Here is a 22,670-nt window from a genome sequence, read left to right as displayed (position 1 = left end):
TCCCTCCTTCCTTTTCAGTCAGTGATCTTTGCTGACTTGGCTTCCTTCCACAATACGAGAGAGAGAGAGAGATATCTGCAAATGCTTTTTGTGAGAGTGCTGCTGTTGACTGGTTTTTGTCTTCTGTGTCACAAACATATTGACATCTCCAGCACTAGTTCACACGCACACACCTGGGGCAGCTTTTTAGCTGACTTTTACCCCAATCTTTGCATATTCCTGGAAGGTGAAATCTACAAATCCGTCTGTGACATTACACACAGGGTATTTCTTGTTGAGATGATACTCATCTCACATTGTCTCCATAGGAGGTGGCAATTAGTTTATGTAAGCTTTAGAAGCTTCCTTGTCTGGAAACGGGATGGGGTTCCATTGTCTCTCCGAGTATCACCCAGCAGCAATTCAGCCAGTGACTTGACTTTGCGGCCTCCACCATCTTTGGCCATATGCCCATTTTTAAAACTCACGGGTGGTATTCAAAATTCAAAATCTCTGGACATAATCTGGTGTTTTTTCTTCATTATTATGACAAGGGCAATTGGGGTAAGAGCGAGGAGTGGAACAAATTGGATAGTTCGTTCAGAGAACTGGCATATGCACGATGGGCAGAATGGCCTCTTCCTGTGCTCTCTGATGTATTGTTTGAACGACAATCTTTTTGTTGTTCTTGGGTTTGCCCAATTACGAATGAACCTGCAACCTTACAGACTGAACCCAGTATAGCTTTACAAAACTGCTTTGATTCAAAATGATAGGAACATAGGTGCAGGAGGAGGTCATTCTGCCCATCATGCATGTGCCAGCTCTTTGAGTCTATTCTACCATTCAAATGACTGATCTGCATCTTAATGCTTTGTACTTACCTTGGTTTTGTATACCTTAATACACGTGGCTAACAATCTTATCAAACTCAGTTTTGAAATTTTCAATTGCCCTCCAGCCTGAACAGAAGTTCTGCTTTGCTGTATGGGATGGCAGAGAGAGTTCCAGATTTCCACTACCCTTGTATGATGCAGTGCTTCCTGACATCACCTTGATTTTTGAGTATTCTAGATCTGATTTTATACCTTGGGGCTCTCTGTCTCTCTCCCTCTCTCTGTCTCTCTCCCTCTCTCTGTCTCTCTCCCTCTCTCTGTCTCTCTCCCTCTCTCTGTCTCTCTCCCTCTCTCTGTCTCTCTCCCTCTCTCTGTCTCTCTCCCTCTCTCTGTCTCTCTCCCTCTCTCTGTCTCTCTCCCTCTCTCTGTCTCTCTCCCTCTCTCTGTCTCTCTCCCTCTCTCTGTCTCTCTCCCTCTCTCTGTCTCTCTCCCTCTCTCTGTCTCTCTCCCTCTCTCTGTCTCTCTCCCTCTCTCTGTCTCTCTCCCTCTCTCTGTCTCTCTCCCTCTCTCTGTCTCTCTCCCTCTCTCTGTCTCTCTCCCTCTCTCTGTCTCTCTCCCTCTCTCTGTCTCTCTCCCTCTCTCTGTCTCTCTCCCTCTCTCTGTCTCTCTCCCTCTCTCTGTCTCTCTCCCTCTCTCTGTCTCTCTCCCTCTCTCTGTCTCTCTCCCTCTCTCTGTCTCTCTCCCTCTCTCTGTCTCTCTCCCTCTCTCTGTCTCTCTCCCTCTCTCTGTCTCTCTCCCTCTCTCTGTCTCTCTCCCTCTCTCTGTCTCTCTCCCTCTCTCTGTCTCTCTCCCTCTCTCTGTCTCTCTCCCTCTCTCTGTCTCTCTCCCTCTCTCTGTCTCTCTCCCACTCCCCCTCTCTCCCCCAGCTCCACCACCCCCAACACACGCGCGCATCCCTTTTTCTATCGATCCGATCAACTCACTTAATTATCTCAACCTCGATTACATCACTGTTTTAATCCTTTATGTGTAAGAAGATAGAAATGTTCATTATCTGTAATGCCTCATACAAGTGAATATTCATTGCACAGGTTTTACCTGATGTTTGAGTTGTGTTGAGCCCATTGAACTAACTTGTGGTTTACCATCTTTAGGATCTTGCTGAACAGTGTAAAATAAGTTGCATGCCAACGTTCCATTTCTACAAGAATGGAGAGAGGGTAAGTTCTGAAGAGCTGAATGGTGGTCACAGTTGTGATATGGTTATCAACCCCATTTTAATACTGAAATTTTAACACGACGCTAAGCGCCAACAAAAACATAGAATCCCTACAGTGCAAAAGGAGGCCATTCGGCCCATTGCACCAACAACAATTCCACCCAGGCCCTATCCCCGTAATCCCACGTATTTATTCTGTTAATCCCCCTAGACATTAAGGGGAAATTTATTATGGCCAATCCACCTAACCCGCACATCTTTGGACTGTGGGAGGAAACCGAAGCACCCGGAGGAAACCCACGCAGACACGGGGAGAACGTGCAAACTTCACACAGACCATGACCCGAGGCTGGAATTGAACCCGAGTGCCTGGCGCTGTGAGGTAGCAGTGCTAACCACTGTTGGTTACAAAACAAAATGGCATAGGAGCATTCAATGTATAATTATCGAAGTTCAGATGTTATAGATCAACATGTAACATATATCGTATAGATATGAAAATTGTGGACCCTTGGTGTAGAGAAGGAAGGATTTTTAATCCTTTGTATCTGATCTGGTAGAATCCAACTTGATAAAGAGTTCTGGATGTTTGCATTTGTTTTGCTTTTGTAAGTACATCGTGTTAACTTTTATGTAGAGTGTATTGCTGGATGGCAGTTCTATAGATTGCAGCTATCACTGTTACCCTGCCCAGCTGGTGAGTTTGAATGCTCAGTATTAACAGTTCATCAACCATGGTAGAAGCTAACCCAGAAGCACCTAATCCCCTCTACAGAGCACACTACAAGCAATTCCAAAATATGACTCATTCTTTCTCTCAATGAGAAATGTAAGCTACTTATTCTGATCTATCTGTTAATGCAATGTTTATGATGTCAAAATTAAATTTGTTTCCCCTTTTTTGATATACACTATCTAATCCTCGCGTTAAGATGTTAGAATTGCCTCAATGTTTGTGCTAGGAAGAAAATCCCACACACAAGAGGAACAAAAATCCAGGTTACAGTTCAACAACATGTCTTCCCTACACCAACCTGTCTTTGAGTCCTTTTGAAGTTCTACACATTCCACCTCACTGTTCACAATGCTTCCGGGTTTCATACAAATTTTGAAATTGTGCCCTATACACTAAGGTCTAGGTCATTGTATATCAGGGACAGCAAGGGTCCTAACACTGACCCCTGAAAAACTTCACCACACAACTTCCTCCAGTCTGAAAAGCAACCATCAGCCACTACTCTGTTTCCTGTCACGCAGTCAATTTTGTGATGCTACCAAAAGCCTAAGCTCTGGAATTCCCAACTTAAACCTCTCGACCTCTCTCTACTTTAAATGGGACTTCTTAAAGCCCATATCTTTAACCAAGATGTTGATCGATCGCCTGTCCTAATATCTCTTTATATGACTTAGCAACAATAACAAAATTTAATACTGTGAAGTGACAGGTGGGCCATTTGATTAGACCGGAGGGTGTCCGATTTGAGGACCCATCACCTTTGTGCACACACCCCAATCTAGCTCCAGGTGGGAATGATAGAGGCCAGCCTTTCTGCTCAGTGATCAGTTGAGGCCCTTAAGTAGTCACATAAGGTTTTGGGGTGAGGGGGGGGGGGGGGTGGTTTCTTTATCACAGGCGCTCTGTGCTTGATCAACAGACACAGTGGGCCCGATTTTACCATCAAGTTGCGCCCGTTTTCGGGCACGAAAACTTGGTAAAGTCAGGCATGTGCCAAGTAGCACCATCAGCGCCCACCTCCGCGCCGGTTCCCCCTTTACCAAGGCCCAAAAATGGCTGCGATCGGGCGTGCATTTAAATTGACTTAATGGGCTGCACGCCCAACCTTACCGGCCCTTCCCCCTTTACCGCTACATCCGCCCATCCAGAATCGGCACGAAACAGACATGCTCCACAAAAGTCCGATTCGGGCGCTCCAGTTAGTGAGGAGGTAAGTGCCGAGCGTCCGATGGCTCTCTGCTTGAGATCAGTGGAAGGGGGAATCCGCTGCCACTCTGCCTGAGATCAGTGAGGGGGAAGGGAGGGTCTGCTGTCACTCTGCTGTGATCAGTGAGAGAGAATGGGGGGTCTGTACCACTCTGCCTGAGACCGGTGGAGGGGAACTGGGGAGGGGCCCACGATCGATCTGGGTGGCGGGGAATAAGGGGATGGGGCAATGTCTGTGGTGGCCAGGGAGAGGCATTATCCGGCCTGGGAGCGATGTGGAGGGGAGCCGCATTCGATCATTTTTTTGTGCGCATGCACAGTTGGAGGCGCCGATCGGAGCTGCAGGATTTCGGGAGTGTTAAGCCCCGCCCACAGTCTTCTACAGCACGATTTGGAATTGCTGATATTTTTTCAGGCAGAGTGCGTATGGGGGCGCCTGAGAACAGGTCTAAAAGTCGGATCTGAAACACTCCCAGTTTCAAGTCCACCCAGCACTTAGAATCAAAATGGTAAAATAGGACCGGGTGTTGAAAAGTGGGTGGGAGAAGTGACACAGTTCCACTGGTTCTCCAGCCAGAGGATAAGGCCCCTTTCGCGCTCATTAAATTCTGCCTGTCGGGTCCATTCATTCCAAATTTTAAATGCAGGAAATCATCAAGAATTACTTTGGATTTGTTTCCCCGTCTGACCACTGTTCTCAATGGACGTATGCAGCAATGTGTATAAAAGTCTTGTGGCTTGATTTTTCTACAGATGTCTGGATGGATATCATAAACAGTTGTCATTTTGGAATCCAATTCAATACTCACCACTCTGTATTACAAATTGTAATGTTTGGTTTATTGGAAATGGGAGATTTAATTGTAAGCTATGAACATGTGGATTAGGAGTTAGAGTCAGCCCCTTGGCCCCGTGACTATGTTCCATCATTCAGTAAGGTTGTGGCTGATCTAATTGTAACCATGCCATATTCCCACCCACCCCAATTAACCTTACACCCCCTTGCTTATCAAGCATCTAACTCTGCCTTGAAAATACTCAAAGACTTTGCTTTCACCACCTTTTGAGGAAGAGAGTTCCAAAGACTCTCTACCCTTTGAGCTATTGACTAGGGTTCACTAGAGTGTAGTTTAAAGTTAGCTGGAAGGAAAAGCTGTCTTTCACAATAAGGAAGCAGCAGCCCAAGTCAACTGGACAAATGCACTCATGTTTATTGTGGTTTGATTCTGAATTTATACAAATTAACTTCCTCGGTCAACATTTTGCCACCTTTGCTGATAAATATTGCTTTGCTGAATGTCCTCCTTGGCTGCCCTGAAAGATTTGAGTTTCAAATCGTGTTTAGGTTTATTCAAATGCATGTTTCATATTAACACTGGAATTTCTCCTTTTCCTTAGGTGTTTGACTTTTCTGGGGCCAATCGAATGACACTGGAAGACAAAATTCGAGAGCTGCAGTAATGACCTTGAATCTTAACGAAACCTGTGTTTCAAACCAAAAAAATAAATCAATAATTAACCTTAGTTTCTGGTGAGGATATTTAATTGTCTGTGATATGAAAATAATTTTAGTTGAGTTTCTTTTTGACGTGAAATGATTGTAAAGTCTGGTTATCTGTCTAGTCATTGGGGACAGCGTTGAGGGTGCAATAATACAGCCACGTTAAGTTTAACGACAAAACAGCTTCAGATGCGCAGCGTTGTGCTAGCATGGGAATCGACTATTGGTCTGACTGCCTGAGCATACAGAAGGTAAGCTGCGAGACCACCTTGTGTTGGTAGGCTCACATCCGTTGAAGTTTGCACAGGCAGTAATGAAATTCCAGCTGACACTGAAACACATTTTTAAGACCCCCAGTTACTCTGTTGGAAAAGCTTTATAAACTTGTCAAAAAAGCAAGTGGGAACTCTCTTTGAGTCTTCTCTTTTTAACATTCCAATCTCTCTTAATTAGCGGGTTTTTTTTTTAAAGGGACCTTCTGTCCCAATCTTATACACATTTATTGAATACTTAATCTGATTTAGAAACTGTATTCTGATGCCCTGGAACTTTGAGGTCGTGGATCTGATTTTTGAGGTGTGCTGCCATGTAAATTGCTTTTTGTATTTTCTGTTTCTCTCTGTTTTCCCGTCCTCCCCCTTAGCTCCACATTTCCACTAATGTAAAAATCGATCCGAGGAGTATTTAATTGCAGGACCAATGATAGCGTTTTTATTGACTATTTAAAAATTGGATTGGTCACAAATGCACTGCTTCTGCGTTAAAACATTTCTCTGCGCAAGGATTCATGGCCCATTATTGTATCCAGCCTCGGAGTGCTTAATGCTGACGTGAAATTCAGAATATGTGAAAATGAACACAGAGAAGTTAACTCTTCTTAGCTGACTCTTGCATAAACTGTATTTAATGCAGACGTAGGCGGAAACCCTATCACGTCGCCCGTCCCGGAATCCGGGCAGGCGAGGTTCCCAGAACAGAAATCTCCATTGGCCTCGGGCGGGATTTTACCATCAAGCTTTTCCAACAGAGTAACTGGATTTTACCATCTCGCCCGAGCAAGGCCGTAAAATCCCGCCCGTGATATATAAACTCTGCTCAGCTAATCAAACAAGCCTTTTAGCTCTTAACGGCTCAGTCACCAGACATTACAATCATCGAGAGGACCATGACAATTGATGCTATTGGACAAAGGTAGCTTAAATTTTCACTTTTCTGCCTCATTCCTTACATTGTGGATAGTTTTGTGTTTACAGATAACAGCTTGGATTGATCTGAGAAATATATTTAATTTAGTGAACCTTGGCTGTTGAATGAGATTGTCATCCATCTCTAAAATAGCTGCCGATTCCATTTTCACTTTATGTACTTTCTGCATTCATAAATGTAACAAGCCTGGTGGTAAGTATGTTTTAATGTCCCAATTGTTAAAAGTGTGTTTGGCACCAAATAAGATGTTGTGTTTTATTAAAAAGAAACTTGATTCTTTTAAGTTTGGGCTTTGTTCCTGCTCTCACCATACACACTCGTCTCAGAGCCAGATAAGCTGCGGATGCTGGAAATCTGAAAAATAACAAAATGCTGGAAACATTCAACATCTCTGTCGAGAAAAGCAGAGTTAGCATTTCGAGGCTGTGACAGTAATGCAATTATAAGTAGTCTCACAACACCAGGTTAAAGTGCTACCAAATAAACCTGTTGGACTTTAACCTGGTGTTGTGAGACTACTTACTGTGCCCACCCCAGTCCAAAGCCGGCATGTCCACATCATGATCACCCTCTGGATACCCCTGAACGTATTTTGTCCGCCTTTACCAAAGAAGAAGATGCTACCAAAGCCAATGTAGCTGAGACACTGGATGGGCTATTAATTGGTAAAGAAGAGATTATAAAAGGCTGACCGTACTTCAAATTTGATAGGTCACCAGGACCTGATGGAATGCATCTAAGGATCGTGACAAGAAGCAAGGGTAGAAATTGCAGAGGCACTAGTCTTGACTTTCTAATCCTCCTTAGTTACTTGGGGTGATATCAGAAGGCTGGAGAATTGTAAATGTTGTACCTTTGGCCTGTTGTCAGAGACTCTGGTACCAGCAACCTTAGGCACTCTTAGTCGACTTGAGTACAAACAGCACTAGGCACCATGCATAGTCCGATGCAAGGCCTTTAATGACTTGTGTACAAGGAGAAACCAGCTTGCAGCTGTCCTGCAAGTGTTTCTGAAATTACGGACAAACAACTTAGCAATTATAGTCAGTTACAGCAAATCAGAAACAAGCACTTTTTCTAATCCTTCATTTGCATACATATTCGCCTATTAAATCCTGACTTTTCTCCCTTTCTCATTCGATTAAAAAATTGACTTCTGCTAATCCTTAATTTGCATAGCACGCCCCCACATCTTGCCTTTGGTATTTATGGAATAATCTGGTCTTGCTCACCAAGGTCGAAAAGCAGAATGTTATGGGGCCTACACAGATGAAGATAAGCCTGTTCATACTGAATAGCAGAAACTGACTCCTTTTGAAGGTCAGTAAGCTGACAAACATTTTCCACTACTGTACAGAGAGGGCATGAAACTTTAATTTGAACACTTCAGCTTCCACACAATTTAACTTCCAAACTATGAAACTTCAATCTGAACATTTTAACTTCCACGCTGTACTTGCCGAGTTTAACTTTGCACCTTTTTTTTAGCAGTTTAACCTGGATGACAGGAAAACTTTTATAAACAACATCCAGGACAAAGTTATCAGTTACTTGAACATGTGGATTAGTTAAGGAAAGCCAACATGGATTTGTTACAGGCAAATCATGTTTACCTAATTAGCTTGCACTCCTTGATGCCCTTTTTGTGGTCATGTGGAGTCCGTGGACCTCATCTACGTTCACTGTCTTGGGCTACACTCCCTTTTTTGTTACCTCAAAAACCTTTTATTGATGTTCTGTTTCCCCTTCAGCCCCACGCTCCTGATCTACAGACACCCGGTGTGGGGAGGGGAGGAGGGGAGAAGGCGAAGGAATTCCTCGTGAACCTGCTTCTGGCCAGACCTGCCATAAACAGGTCCAGGCAGCGGTGGACTGAGGGGGTCATCCGACCCGGCTGTCTGCGGCTACATTCGCGGCCGGGTGTCCCTGGAGAGGGAGCGTGCAGCGTCCACGGGCACCATCGAGGCCGTCCGTGCCTGTTGGGCCTGGCAGGGGCTGGGACGTATTATTGACCCTTTTTATCACACTTTGATGTTTTAAGCTTCCTTTACACTTTGGTTTATTTTGCTTTGGGCGGTTCCCCCTCGTTTTAAGGGGCCACCCCTTTTACTTTGTCCCTCCGTTTATTTGATTTAGTTTATTTGTTTTGCCAGAAAGATGCCTTCTGAAATATTGCGTGATGATGTCAGGACGGAGGTTGGACACCTTCAGTGATTTCACTCACTTCCAGTCAGGCGCATGCCTGCCTGACCAACGTAAAATTCTGGCCCAATTTCCTGCTCACTCCTTGAAACTCTTGATTCCCTGAGAAAGCTAAAATCTGTCTATCCCAGCCCTGACTGTGTTGAGGAGAGGTGCATCCACAATCACCTGGGGCAGAGAATTCCAACAATTCACTCACCTTTGAGTGGAGAAATTTCTCCTCAGTCCTACGTGGTTGGCCTCTTATCCTGAAGCCGTACCCCAGTGTTGAGCATTTATGGCGTTCGGCCCCTTCAGAATCTTGCATGTTTAACTGAGATCACCTCTCATTCCCCTAAAGTCCAGTTAATATACCCTCAAATTAACTCAATCTTTCACCTCAGGTACCAATCTTGAGAACCTTTACTTTATGCCACCCATGTAAGTATCTTCCTTAAATATGGAGACCAAAACCGCACACGGCATTCCAGATGGGTTCCTCCCAAAGCCCTCCACAGTTGACGCAAGACACCTTTATCCCTGATGTGGAGATGCTGGTGTTGGACTGGGGCGGACAAGATGAGAGGTCACACGACACCAGGTTACAGTATAACAGGTTTATTTGAAATCACAAGTTTTCAGAGCGTTGCTCCTTCGTCTTCACCTGACGATTTCAAATGAACCTGTTGGACTATAATCTGCTGTCATGTGACCTCATCTTGTCCACCCTGTATTCCAATTCCTTGCAACAAAGGCCAACATGCCACTTACCTTCCTAATTGCTTGCTGCACTTTCATGCTAACTTTCTACATTCCTTGTATGACACACCCATGATTCTGAGCGTCCTTTCCAAGCTTCACACCTTATAAAAATATTCTGCTTTTTCTATTCTTCAGAACAAAGCGAATAACCTCACGTCATTGTTTGCCATCTTGTTGCCCACTCACTTAACCTGATTATATCCTCTTTGCAGCTTCTTTGTTTCATCAGCTAACTTAGATATATTACTTTCTGTCTCTTATAAAAGAAACTGGAATTAAGAATCTACTGTTGACCATGAAAGCATTGTCAAATGTTGTAAAAACCCATCTGATTCATAGAATCCCTACAGTACGGATGGAAGCCATTTGGCCCATTGATCCTGTACCGACCTCAATCCCAGCCAGGTCCTATTCCCGCAACCCTCATCTACCCTGCTAATCCCCCTGACACTAAGGTCAATTTAGCATAGCCAATCAACCTAACCCACACATCTTTGGACTGTGGGAGGAAACCGGAGCACCCGGAGGAAACCCACGCAGACACGGGGAGAACGTGCAAACTCCACACAGTGATCCAAGGTGGGAATTGAGCCTAGGTACCTGGCGCTGCGAGGCAGCAGTGCTTGCCACTATGCTACCATCAGCTATTAATACAAATTATAAATAACTGAGACCCCAGCACTGATCCTTGTGGCACTCCATAGTCGTAGCATGCCCTGTTTATGCTGACTCTCTACTCCAGTCTAATTGACATGCCTCTGTCTATATTACCCCTATTTCAATGTGGGAGAGTCCAGCAGCAGGAGGCAGAGTAAGGAGTCGCTCATTTAAGACAAGAGATGAGGAGGAATTTCTTCTCTTGAGGGGAGTGAATCTATGGAATTCTTTACCACCGGGGGCTGTAGAGGCTGGGTCGTTAAGTATGTTCAGGGCTAAGATTGATTTTTAATCAGTAAGGGAATTGAGGATCATGGGGATAAGGAGGGAAAATGGAGTTGAGGATTATCATATCAGATCAGCCATGATCTCATTGAATGGTGGAGCAAACCTGATGGGCCAAATGGCTTACTCCTGCTCCTATATCTTACGGTTTTATTTCCATGAACCCCCTTATCTTGCCTATTTTTGTATGCACCTTATTAAATGCTTCTTGGCAATCCATCTATGCTACAGATTCCAGTTCCCCTTCATCTACTCTCATAGTTACATCCTCAAAAAAAACTTGAATAAATGTGTCAAACAGGATTTCTACTTCGTAAAATCATGTTGATTTGTTCTAATCATGTAATACTGACCACTTCTGCTATGTGATTCTAATGCAGAATGCAAGATCCCATGTTTTCTGCCTAGGTGGCTTCCTACTTCCTGCCACAGAGGCTGCAGTTGGTTAAATCCACATCCTTAACATTTCTAGGTCTCTTTCCTGTTGTTCTCAGCCCTTGTTGATTTGCTCTCGGGCTCTGTTCCAACTGTGTTGGCCATTCTAGACTTGCTTCTGCTTCAGTTTTGTCCCCAGGGAGTAGTATAGGGAAAATTTAGCCAAAGTTTTGCAATGAGTTTGGATCACGAGCAATAGCAGCTGGGTGATTCATGCACCATTCTGGGAATCTCTAGAGCTTTGGGGCAAGATGATTAAAGACACAACTGCCTATAGAGTTTGTGAAGGGTGGGACCATGAAGGGGAGGGCAGGGACAGAAGAGCAGAGAGTTTGGGTGAGGCACTTTTTAAAAAAGTTTATTTGTTAGTGTCACAAGTAAGCTTACATTAACACTGCAATGAGGTTACAGTGAAAATCCCCTAGTTGCCACACTCCAGTGCCAGTTCGTGTACACTGTGGGAGAATTTAGCATAGCCAATGCACCTAACCAGCATGTCTTTGGACAGTGGGAGAAAACCAGAGCACCTGGAGGAAACCCACACAGACACGGGGAGAATGTGCAGACTCAACACAGACAGTGACCCAAGTCGGGAATCGGACACTGGGCAGCCAGCAGGGAAAGGGCAAGGCAGGCCATAAACTGAGGATTACAAATTTCTGACGTGAGAAGGGTGGGGTCAGGATTCAACATAAATCAGTGTGGGTGGGTTTATGGATGAATTGTACTAGAGAGACAATGGGAGTACTGTAGGAGGATAGGGTCAGGGTCATGGCAAGGGTATGAAGTTTGGCGTGGTGAGTCAAGACTTTGGTCTTCCCAATAATGAGTTGGAGCTTATCCCAAAACTTGCTGTCGGTCAGTGCAACAGCCACAAGAGGTGATGGAGAGTCACAGTTGGGAGTGGGCAGCATAGATGTAGAAGCTTGATCTAGCGACTTTGGATACTGCTGTCGAAGCGAGGCTAAAAGGGAAAGCAAGGACTGATTCTTAACTGGCTTTGGAATGATGGCTGGAGGTGAAGCTATAATCTGATCGATACAAGTAAAAGCAAGGAAAGAGCCCCACTGAGCAGAACGGTGATTTGATTTTGATTTGATTTATTATTGACACATGTATTAACATACAGTGAAAAGTATTGTTTCTTGTGCGCTATACAGACAAAGCATACCATTCATAGAGAAGGAAAGGAGAGAGTGCAGAATGTAGTGTTACAGTCATAGCTAGGGTGTAGAGAAAGATCAACTTAGTGTGAGGTAGGTCCATTCAAAAGTCTGACAGCAGCAGGGAAGAAGCTATTCTTGAGTCGGTCGGTACGTGACCTCAAACTTTTGTATCTTTTTCCTGACGGAAGAAGGTGGAAGAGAGAATGTCCGGGGTGCATGGGGTCCTTAATTATGCTGGCTGCTTTGCCGAGGCAGCGAGAAGTGTAGACAGAGTCGATGGATGGGAGGCTGGTTTGCGTGATGGATTGGGCTACATTCATGACGTTTTGTAGTTCCTTGCAGAGCAGGAGACATACCAAGCTGTGATACAACCAGAAAGAATGCTTTCTGTGGTGCATCTGTAAAGGTTGGTGAGAGTTGTAGCTGACATACCAAATTTCCTTAGTCTTCTGAGAAAGTAGAGGTGGAGGGCCATTTCGAAGATTGTCGAGTGTTCAAACAAAGAGCAAGCACCATGATCACATAGTCACAAAATTATTACTGACTCAAGTTCAGAGTTTGTAGAAGAGATCAGCACAGATTTGGAGTGCAACACCGTCTTCAAGGGCTGTTGCTATTGCTACTTGTTCCAGATATTAGAGATGGTCTTCATGTTGGAATGAACAGGATTCCAAACTCACTGTTAAGACATATATATATCAATCAAATGGTTTGTATTCTTTACCTGTCACTTAAATGCATCACGGCACTTCCATTTAAAATTGGCACCAGAGCAGGATATTTAATATTGTTGTCACTATCTTTTTGGTGCCAATTGTTTCATTGCTGATGACACTTTTAAACAAGCTACAGAACAGAATTGCCAACTCTGGATGGACACATTGGTACATGACCTCCAACCTTCAAGTGTTCCTTTTCCAGATTCCTGCCATTGGTCACCCAACATGTCAATCATCACACAGCCCCACCTTCCCATGACTTTCCAATGTGTCCCCGTTTTGGCCACTAAAAATATATACATAGTAAGTAAAAATGTCCAAAGATTCTTTTTTTCGGTCACTTTTGTTTGATAAGCCTATGATTTTTCTCTGGGGTCTGTTCACAGTATGTACTGGAGATTGGTGTTTAATTCCTGGAGATTCCAGGGTAATAATTTAATGGAGGAATCCTGTTTTGGACACCATGAAGCAGGCTTTTAGTCTTAACTGGACATTTTTATTGCAGAAATTACAGTACGGGGCATAACTCCACCTCCAGACTGACCCTGGCTTTGGGTCATATGTCATAGAATCCTTACAGTGCAGAAGGAGGCCATTCGACCCATCGAGTCTGCACCGACCACAATTCCACCCAGGTCCTATCCCCGTAACCCCACATATATACCCTGCTAATCCCCCTGACACCAAGGTCAGTTTAGCATGGCCAATCAACCTCACTCGCACATCTTTGGACTGTGGGAGGAAACCAGAGGAAACCCACACAGACACGGGGAGAGTGTGCAGACTCCACACAGACAGTGACCCGAGGCCGGAATTGAACTCTGGTCCCTGTGGCGCTGTGAGGCAGCAGTGCTAATCGCTGTGCCACCATGCCGCCCAGTATGCCACCGTGCCGCCCAGATATCCTATATCACTTTCTGGACGGTACTGTTCTCAGTCCCACATTAACCCTTTATCTATCAGACCCTTCTGCCACAGTTGTCCCCGCACCCCCCCTCCCCGCCTCGCCCAGCCAGAGAGCTTAGAACTGAGGTCACAGTCTCGGATTAAGGTGTCAGCTATTTCAGACTTGAGATGAGGAGAAATTATTTCACTCGAAGGGTTGTGAATCTTTGGAATTCTCTGCTCCAGAGGATTGTGGATATTCAGTTCCTGAGTGCATTGAAGAAGGAGGTTGATAGATATTTGGACAGCAAGGAGATCAGGGGTTATGGGGGATCAGCGGGGAAGATCTGCCATGATCTTATTGAATGACAGAGCAGGCTCAGGGGCTCCTGTGGCTGATATATCCCACTTATATGAATTATTCAGTTACAGTTTTTATTAGAGGCGGGAGAGAAAATGAAGAGCTGACCATTTTTTAAAGGTTGAAAATTAAGTTCAAAGCTGAGATGCCTGGGAGAATATAATTTGGTTGGAAAATCGATAGAACTCCCTAGCTAGCCAAAACCGTTCAGAAATTTGTTTATGGGTGTCACCCAATAGCTAAAGCCTGCAGCTGCAGGGAAAGCTGCTCAAAGCATGTTTTAAAGTATTAATGTCATAACGGAGGTCTTGCAGTGCAGTGAGTAGGATCCCTACCTCTGCACTAGATGCTCTTAGGTGCCCAGATCGCCAACAACCTGTCCTGGTCCCCCCATTGCCAACACTATGGTTAAGAAAGCCCACCAACACCTCTACTTTCTTAAAAGACTAAGGAAATTTGGCATGTCAGCTACGACTCTCACCAACCTTTACAGATGTACCATAGAAAATATTCTTTCTGGTTGTACCACAGCTTGGTATGGCTCCTGCTCTGCCCAAGACCGCAGGAAACTACAAAAGGTCGTGAATGTAGCCCAATCCATCATGCAAACCAGCCTCCCATCCATTGACTCTGTCTACACTTCCCGCTGCCTCGGCAAAGCAGCAGCATAATCAAGGACTCCACGCACCCCGGACATACTCTCTTCCACCTTCTTCCTTCGGGAAAAAGATACAAAAGTCTGAGGACACGTACCAATCGACTCAAGAACAGCTTCTTCCCTGCTGCCATCAGACTTTTGAATGGGCCTACCTCGCATTAAGTTGATCTTTCTCTACACTCTAGCGATGACTGTAACACTACATTCTGCACCCTCTTCTTTCCTTCTCTATGAACAGTATGCTTTGTCTGTATAGCACGCAAGAAACAATACTTTTCACAGTACAAGTGACAATAATAAATCAAATCAAAATCAAATCAAATCAAATTTGGGTTCAAGTCCCACTCCAAGACTTGTTGGCCACAGAAGGTGCGTTCATAACTTGGCCAAACAGGTTGATTATGAGTCTGTAAGTTCTACCAATATGCCTGATGGCAGGTGGTAGGAGTGGGAGAGATTCCTGGTCAGCCACACTGCAGCAGGTAAGGGCAAACCATTGCAGTATTTTGCCAAACATAATCATGGACCGATCCAATGATAGTCCATGGTCACCAATGCTCTCATAGGGTATGGTGCCTGAAGAGAGAGAGAGTGTCAGAGATTGCAGGTCAATAGGGGAAAACCTGATGGATCTGGCATCACTAGACTATGGTTATCAGTGAAAGCTTCTTGGGCTCTGTTGACATAGGACTTTTTAACGAAAGGGTGGAAACTCACACTCTTGACCAGCCAGGCTTTTAGCTTCTGCTCACCTCTTCAAATGGCCTACCAAACAGTCAGCCTCCAGAGGTCACAGCTGGAAGTGACTATCTCCCAGGTGTCAGTGCCAATATCTGCCATCTTTATATCTCGCTTGCAGGTGTCCTTGCATCAGAAGAATGCATGTCCTGGGGTTATGACCCACTGATCAGTCCCTCATACAGAAGATCTTTGAGTACATGGTCGTCATCCATCAGAGGTGCATGGCCGAGCTAGTGCAGACATCATTGGTTTAGTAGTGAGCTGATGGAGTGAGCGCGCTCCAGGGCCTCTGAGTTAATGACTTTGTCTTGCCAAAAGATGTCAGTGATATCTTTGGGCATGGCACAGTGGGTTAGCGCTGCTGCCTCACAGCGCCAGGGACCTGGGTTCAATTCCCAGCTTGGGTCACTGTGTGGAGTTTGCACATTCTCCCCGTGTCTGCGTGGGTTTCCTCCGGGTGCTCCTGTTTCCTCCCACAGTCCAACAATCTGTAGGTTAGGTGGATTGACTGTGCTAAATTGCCCCTTAGTGTCCCAGATGTGTAGGTTAGGACGATTAGTGGGGTTACAGGGTCAGGGTCTGGGTGGGAGGCTCTGTTGGAGAGTCGGTGCAGACTCGATGGGCTGAGTGGCCACCTTCTGCACTGTAGGGATTCTATGATATGTCTGAGACAGTGAAGGTGGGAACTGTTCAGCCTTGATTCCTGTCTGGCATATGTTGGCCAGGTCTCACCACTGTGAAATACTGCACTGAGGACTCAGGCTAGGGAGACTCACAGTTTGGTGTCCTCAATCAGGTTGCTTGTTCTAAACTCTGTCACTCACCCTGGATATAAACAGTAGCAGCTTTTGCAATGTATGTGATTGACTGCAGCATCAGATTTCTAATGATTGTGGAGCCTAGATATATGAAGCTATAAACAAGCTCTAACATCACACTGTCAATGATGACACAGTATGTTGACTCATTCAGTGTTGTCTTGTTTTAAATCATTAATAAAGTGGGAACAATATATCCAGTTAACATTGCGAGTTTCACTATAGCATTGTCTGCCACAGGCTCCCTGTTCTCTGACCTGCAGATGCGCACAACCTTTTCCCCAGAACTTCCTTTTTGCCCTCAGTACTGAAGCCCCCCTTCCCCTCACTCCCACTCTTACTCCTAGCCTCACCCTCAGTGCTGAAGTCTGTCTTCTCCCCAGCTCCCGTTCCAACGCTCTATTTTTACCTCAATAATCTCTGTTGCCACCACCGGAGACTATGTTCGGGGCGGCACGGTAGCACAGTAGCACGGTAGCACAGTGGTTAGCACTGCTGCTTCACAGCTCCAGGGTCCCGGGTTCGATTCCCGGCTCGGGTCACTGTCTGTGCGGAGTTTGCACATTCTCCTCGTGTCTGCGTGGGTTTCCTCCGGGTGCTCCGGTTTCCTCCCACAGTCCAAAGATGTGCGGGTTAGGTTGATTGGCCAGGTTAAAAATTGTCCCTGAGATGTGTAGTTAGAGGGATTAGCGGGTAAATATGTGGAGGTAGGGCCTGGGTGGGATTGTGGTCGGTGCAGACTCGATGGGCCTAATGGCCTCCTTCTGCACTGTAGGGTTTCTATGATTCTATGACTTCCTCAGCTGTTCCTCTTCTCCTGGCTCCCATTCCCGATCTGAGTCCACATTGACGTCCTGGGATTTCAGCTGCCACCTGCACTGACTAAATTCTGTCACTGGATGGAGCCTCATCAATCCAAAACCAAGATGAGTGTATTTTTAAATATTTATTTACGTATTTTATTTTAGGCATTATTTGATTAATGAATGTAGGCATAAAGGAGAATACAGCATTCAACTTAAAATGTTATTTTTTGCTGAGACCCTAAAGTTCATAACTATACAGTAATTATTTTATATCAGTGATTTATATTATCTTGCAAATAGTTTCAGCTTGAAATGTACAGGACTGCCCATGTACAGCATGGTATCTCAATCTGCATATTGGTTTTTTGAGGTGGGAATTGGCCAAAGGAACCCATCTCCAAAGTTAACATTGATTCGTATGGGAACCACTGTTTCAGATAAAGTTGTTTTTATTTGATTTGATTGGATTTATTATTATCACACGTATTAGTAAACAGTGAAAAGTACTGTTTCTTGCGCACAATACAGAAAAAGCATACCATTCATAGAGAAGGAAATGAGAGAGTGCAGAATGTAGTGTTACAGTCATAGCTAGGGTGCAGAGAAAGATCAACTTAATGCGAGGTAGGTCCATTCAAAAGTCTGATGGCAGCAGGGAAGAAGCTGTTCTTGAGTCAGTTGGTACGTGTCCTCAGATTTTGTATCTTTTTCCCAATGGAAGAAGGTGGAAGAGAGAGTGTCCGGGGTGCGTGGGGTCCTTAATTATGCTGGCTGCTTTGCCGAGGCAGCAGGAAGTGTAGGCAGAGTCAATGGATGGGAGGCTGGTTTGCGTGATGGATTGGGCTACATTCATGACCTTTTGTAGTTTCTTGTGGTCTTGGGCAGAGCAGGAGCCATACCAAGCTGTGATACAACCAGAAAGAATACTTTCTATGGTGCATCTGTAAAAGTTGGTGAGAGTCGTAGCTGACATGATAAATTTCCTTTGCCTCTTTAGAAAGTAGAGGCATTGGTGGGCTTTCTTAACTATAGCATCAGCATGGAGGGACTAGGACAGGTTCCTAGTGACCTGGACACCGAAAAACGTGAAGCTCTCGACCATTTCCACTTCATCCCCATTGATGTAGACAGGGGCATGTTCTCCACTACATTTCCTGAAGTCGATGACTATCTCCTTCATTTTGTTGACATTGAGGGAGAGATTATTGTTGCCGCTCCAGTTCACCAGATTATCTCATTCCTGTACTCTGTCTCGTCATTGTTTGAGATCCGACCCACTACGATGGTGTCGTCAGCAAACTTGAAAATCGAATTGAAGGGGAATTTGGCCACACAGTCAGAGGTGCATGAGAAGTATAGCAAGGGCTGAGGACACAGGCTTGTGGAGCACCGGTGTTGAGGATGATCATGGAGGGGGTGTTGTTGCCTATCCTTACTGATTGCGGTCTGTGAGTTAGGAAGTTCAGGATGCAGTCGCAAAGGGAGTGCCGAGGCCAGGCCATGGAGATGAGTTTCATGGGAATAATGGTGTTGAAGGCTGATCTGTAGTCGATAAATAGGAGTTGAGTGTTGGGCCAGAAGGTTGATGTCTGCTGTGGACATGTTGCTGGGTCCATTATTGTGTGTGTACCTACAACTCAGGGATTGCAGCGGTTCAAGAGGTTGGCTCATCACCACCTTCTCAAGGGCAACTAGGAATGGCAATAAATGATGACCTAGCTCACATCTGTAAATGATTTTTAAAAATATTCGGAGCGGGAGTCGGCAATTCAAGGCTGCTCCACCATTCAATAAGATCAGGGTGGCACAGTAGCACAGCGGTTAGCACTGCTGCTTCACAGCTCCAGGGTCCCGGGTTCGATTCCCGGCTCGGGTCACTGTCTGTGTGGAGTTTGCACATTCTCCTCGTGTCTGCGTGGGTTTCCTCCGGGTGCTCCGGTTTCTTCCCACAGTACAAAGATGTGTGGGTTAGGTTGATTGGCCAGGTTAAAAATTGCCCCTTAGAGTCCTGATGCGTAGGTTAGAGGGATTAGCGAGTAAATATGTGGGGGTAGGGCCTGGATGGGATTGTGGTCGGTGCAGACTTGATGGGCCAAATGGCCTCCTTGTGCACTGTAGGGTTTCTATCTATAAATTCTATCACAGCAGATCTGATTGAGGCATGATGGCAGAGTGGTTAGCACTGCTGCCTCACAGCGCCAGGGACCCAGGTTCAATTCTCAGCTTGGGTCACTGTCTGTGCAGAGTCTGCACGTTCTCCCCGTGTCTGCGTGGGTTTCCTCCGGGTGCTCCAGTTTCCTCCCACAGTCTGAAAGACGTGCTGGTTAGGTGCGTAGGCCATGCCAAATTCTCCCTCAGTGTTCCCGAACAGATGCCACAGTGTGGCGACTAAGGGATTTTCTCAGTAACTTCATTGCAGTGTTAATGTAAGCCTACTTGTGACACTAACAAATAATATGATGTGGAGGTGCCGGTGTTGGACTGGGGTGGGTACAGTAAGAAGTCTCACAACACCAGGTTAAAGTCCAACAGGTTTATTTGGAATCACAAGCTTTCGGAGGGCTGCTCTTGACTCATCTGATGAAGAAGCAGCGCTCCGAAAGCTCATGATTCCAAATAAACCTGTTGGACTTTAACCTGGTGCTATGAGAATTCTTACTAATACATAATAAATAACTCTGCATAAAAGCAAAATACTGCAGATGCTGGAATCTGGATTTGGTTCAAATAACTCCACAATTCTGACTACCTCCATAACCTCAGACATTAGTATTTCTGTTAAACCAAACTCTCTCCAGGCGTGAGGGAGTCTGTGCCTTTGCCACTGCAGGATGTTAGTGCGACTTGGTCAGTGGGTTAGCTTGGAGAGTTCCACACATCTCCATCATAATAACATTTATTGTAATGCTTGTCACCTCCACAAGATGTCTCTGCAACACAGCTAGAATCCCCAGAACCCAGAGCAGGTTTATCAATCAGCCTCTGGTCCCCCATTCAGTGGGAATACACAGGAGCCGGATTTTCCCCAGACACGGCTCCGGGGGGCACGGGAGAAGAAGCAGCCTTTGATTTGATTTTGATTTTGATTTGATTTAGTATTGTCACATGTATTAACATACAGTGAAAAGTATTGTTTCTTGCGCGCTGTACAGACAAAACATACCGTTCATAGAGAAGGAAAGGAGAGAGTGCAGAATGTAGTGTTACAGTCATAGCTAGGGTGTAGAGAAAGATCAACTTAGTACAAGGTAGGTCCATTCAAAAGTCTGATGGCAGCAGGGAGGAAGCTGTTCTTGAGTCGGTTGGTACGTGACCTCAGACTTTAGTATCCTTTTCCCGAAGGAAGAAGGTGGAAGAGAGAATGTCTGGGGTGCGTGGGGTCCTTAATTATGCTGGCTGCTTTGCCGAGGCAGCGGGAAGTGTAGACAGAGTCAATGGATGGGAGGCTGGTTTGCGTGATGGATTGGGCTACATTCACAACCTTTTGTAGTTTCTTGCAGTCTCCCCGCCCCATCTCCCCCGTGCGATTTTACCTGAGGTGCACATACACACACACATACACACACACACGCACACATACACACACACATGCCTCCCTAACTAACAGCGTCAAAGGCTCATCAGCTCAGAGCAGGCGAGACAACATCATTGCCTGCAACTGACAGGCACTCACATCAATAAAGGAACAAAACTGTTGGACTCCGAGCGGGACTGCATGAATGAACTAATTACTCAGTGGCAAATAAGAACAAAACTAGCAGATATTAACCCTGTAGGGAGAGAGGTGAAGAAGTTCTCTGGGTTGAATACAGAACATACACCTGATAGGAAGATGCACAGAGCATTAGGATAGAAAAGACGACAGTAAGTTAGTGTTTCCACAGTACAACAGTAAAAGAGAATGTAGGTGAAGCGGTGTAATCAAAGTAAAATGTGAATTTGAGTCTGGGATGATTAGTAAAATAAGTGATTCCAATCCTGGTGAATTCTAGGAGAGAATATTGTGCACCGTACTTTTTCTCACCATGATACTTCTAACTTCAACACAAATTAGCAGGAAGCCTGAGACAGCCTGAAAGGGCTCTTAGAAACATTAAGCAACATAGATAATAGGAACAGGAGGCGGCCATTCGACCCTGCGAGCCTGCTTCGCTACTCAATATGATCATGACTGATCCTCTACCTCAACAACACACTCCCGCTCTATTCCCATACCCCTTGACACCTTTAGAGTTTAGAAATCTATCTATTTTCTTTTTAAATATATTCAGGCCTCCATGGCCTTCTGTGGTAGAGAATCCCACAGGCTCACTACGCTCTGACTGAAGACATATCTCCTCATCTCAGTCCTAAATGGCCTATCTCATGTCCTGAGACTGTGACCCTTTGTTCTCGACCCCCCCCCCCCGCCCCCCCCAGCTAGAGGAAACAACATCCTTGCTCCCAGTCTGTCCAGCTCTGTCAGACTTTTATACATTTCAATGAGATCCCCGTCTCATTCTTCTGAACTCCAGTGAATACAGTCGGCTCAATCTATCCTCTTCCAAACAAGTGATTCTCCATGAATAGATGACTTTTCGGAATACTGAAAGAGTCAATGTGGCACTTGGATGAAGCATCAGGGAGACATGGCGCAGGGCAATGGATTCATTGGGGAAATATCCCTTTTGAAGAAGAGGCATATTGGATTCGAAACGCTAACTCTGTTTTCCTCTCTCTCTCCATAGATGCTGCCAGGCCTGCTGGGCTGGATTTTCTGGCTGCGCTCGCCCCAAAACCGAAAAATCCTGCCCGAGGTCACTGGACCTTTGCATGGTCTGCATGGAGCATAGGCTGAAAGGATTCGTTCAAATCCTATGTAATTGTAAAGCAAGTTTAACTATAAATGAAACATCTAGAAAGCCCAATTCAGTTGCCTCTGCCACTGGAGGTGGATGGAGGTAATGTGTTCACCCCTGCTTCATTGTCTGAATTTCTGAAGGATTGATCTCAAAATCTAATGGGCAGATTTCAGTGAAACCTGGTACACAGATAGGGCTACGGCCCAAGGAAAAAAATCATAGAATCATAGAATCCCTACAGTACAGCAGGAGGCCATTCGGCCCATCGACTCTGCACCAACCACAATCCCACCCAGGCCCTATCCCCACAACCCTACTTATTTACCCTGACACTAAGGGAGAATTTAGCTTGACCAATCAACCTAACCCACACATCTTTGGACTCTGACTACCCAGAGGAAACTAACGCAGACACGGGGAGAACATGCAAATTCCACGCAGACAATGACCCAAGCCGGGAGTCAAACCCGGGTCCCTGGCGCTGTGAGGCAGCAGTGCTAACCACTGTGCCACCCAGTGGTCAGTATCTGCTGAAGGTGGGGGATCTGGACCCTGGAATTTTTAAAAGGATCCATTAATTTTGGGAGATAGGGTAAATTGACTTTTCTTTTAGAATGTTATGGATTGTCTCGGCTGCCACGGTGGAATTTGTCACAGCTGTCCAAATGTGAG

The 22,670-nt window shown here is 45.4% G+C and overlaps 1 protein-coding gene across 3 annotated transcripts in view; it reads left to right on the top strand.

The window, feature by feature from the left end:
* The window catches only part of LOC144494751 (thioredoxin-like), a 39,040-nt gene extending 22,269 nt beyond the window's left edge, over nucleotides 1–16,771 (top strand). For 2 of the 3 annotated variants that reach the window (XM_078214039.1, XM_078214040.1), the window contains 2 exons: nucleotides 1,970–2,035; nucleotides 5,375–6,964. In XM_078214039.1, the coding sequence (XP_078070165.1) occupies nucleotides 1,970–2,035; nucleotides 5,375–5,437 (129 nt within the window). In that variant the 3' untranslated portion in view covers nucleotides 5,438–6,964. Of the gene's footprint in view, nucleotides 1–1,969; nucleotides 2,036–5,374; nucleotides 6,965–7,919; nucleotides 8,004–16,734 lie in introns of those variants that run through there. The other variant, XR_013498148.1, reaches the window with a different exon arrangement.
* Nucleotides 16,772–22,670: the final 5,899 nt, after the last annotated feature.

This window comes from Mustelus asterias, chromosome 6, assembly GCF_964213995.1.
Source record: "Mustelus asterias chromosome 6, sMusAst1.hap1.1, whole genome shotgun sequence".
NCBI classification, from domain to species: domain Eukaryota; kingdom Metazoa; phylum Chordata; class Chondrichthyes; order Carcharhiniformes; family Triakidae; genus Mustelus; species Mustelus asterias.
Note: the sequence above shows the minus strand (reverse complement) of the source record. Positions and strands in the feature narration are given on the sequence as shown.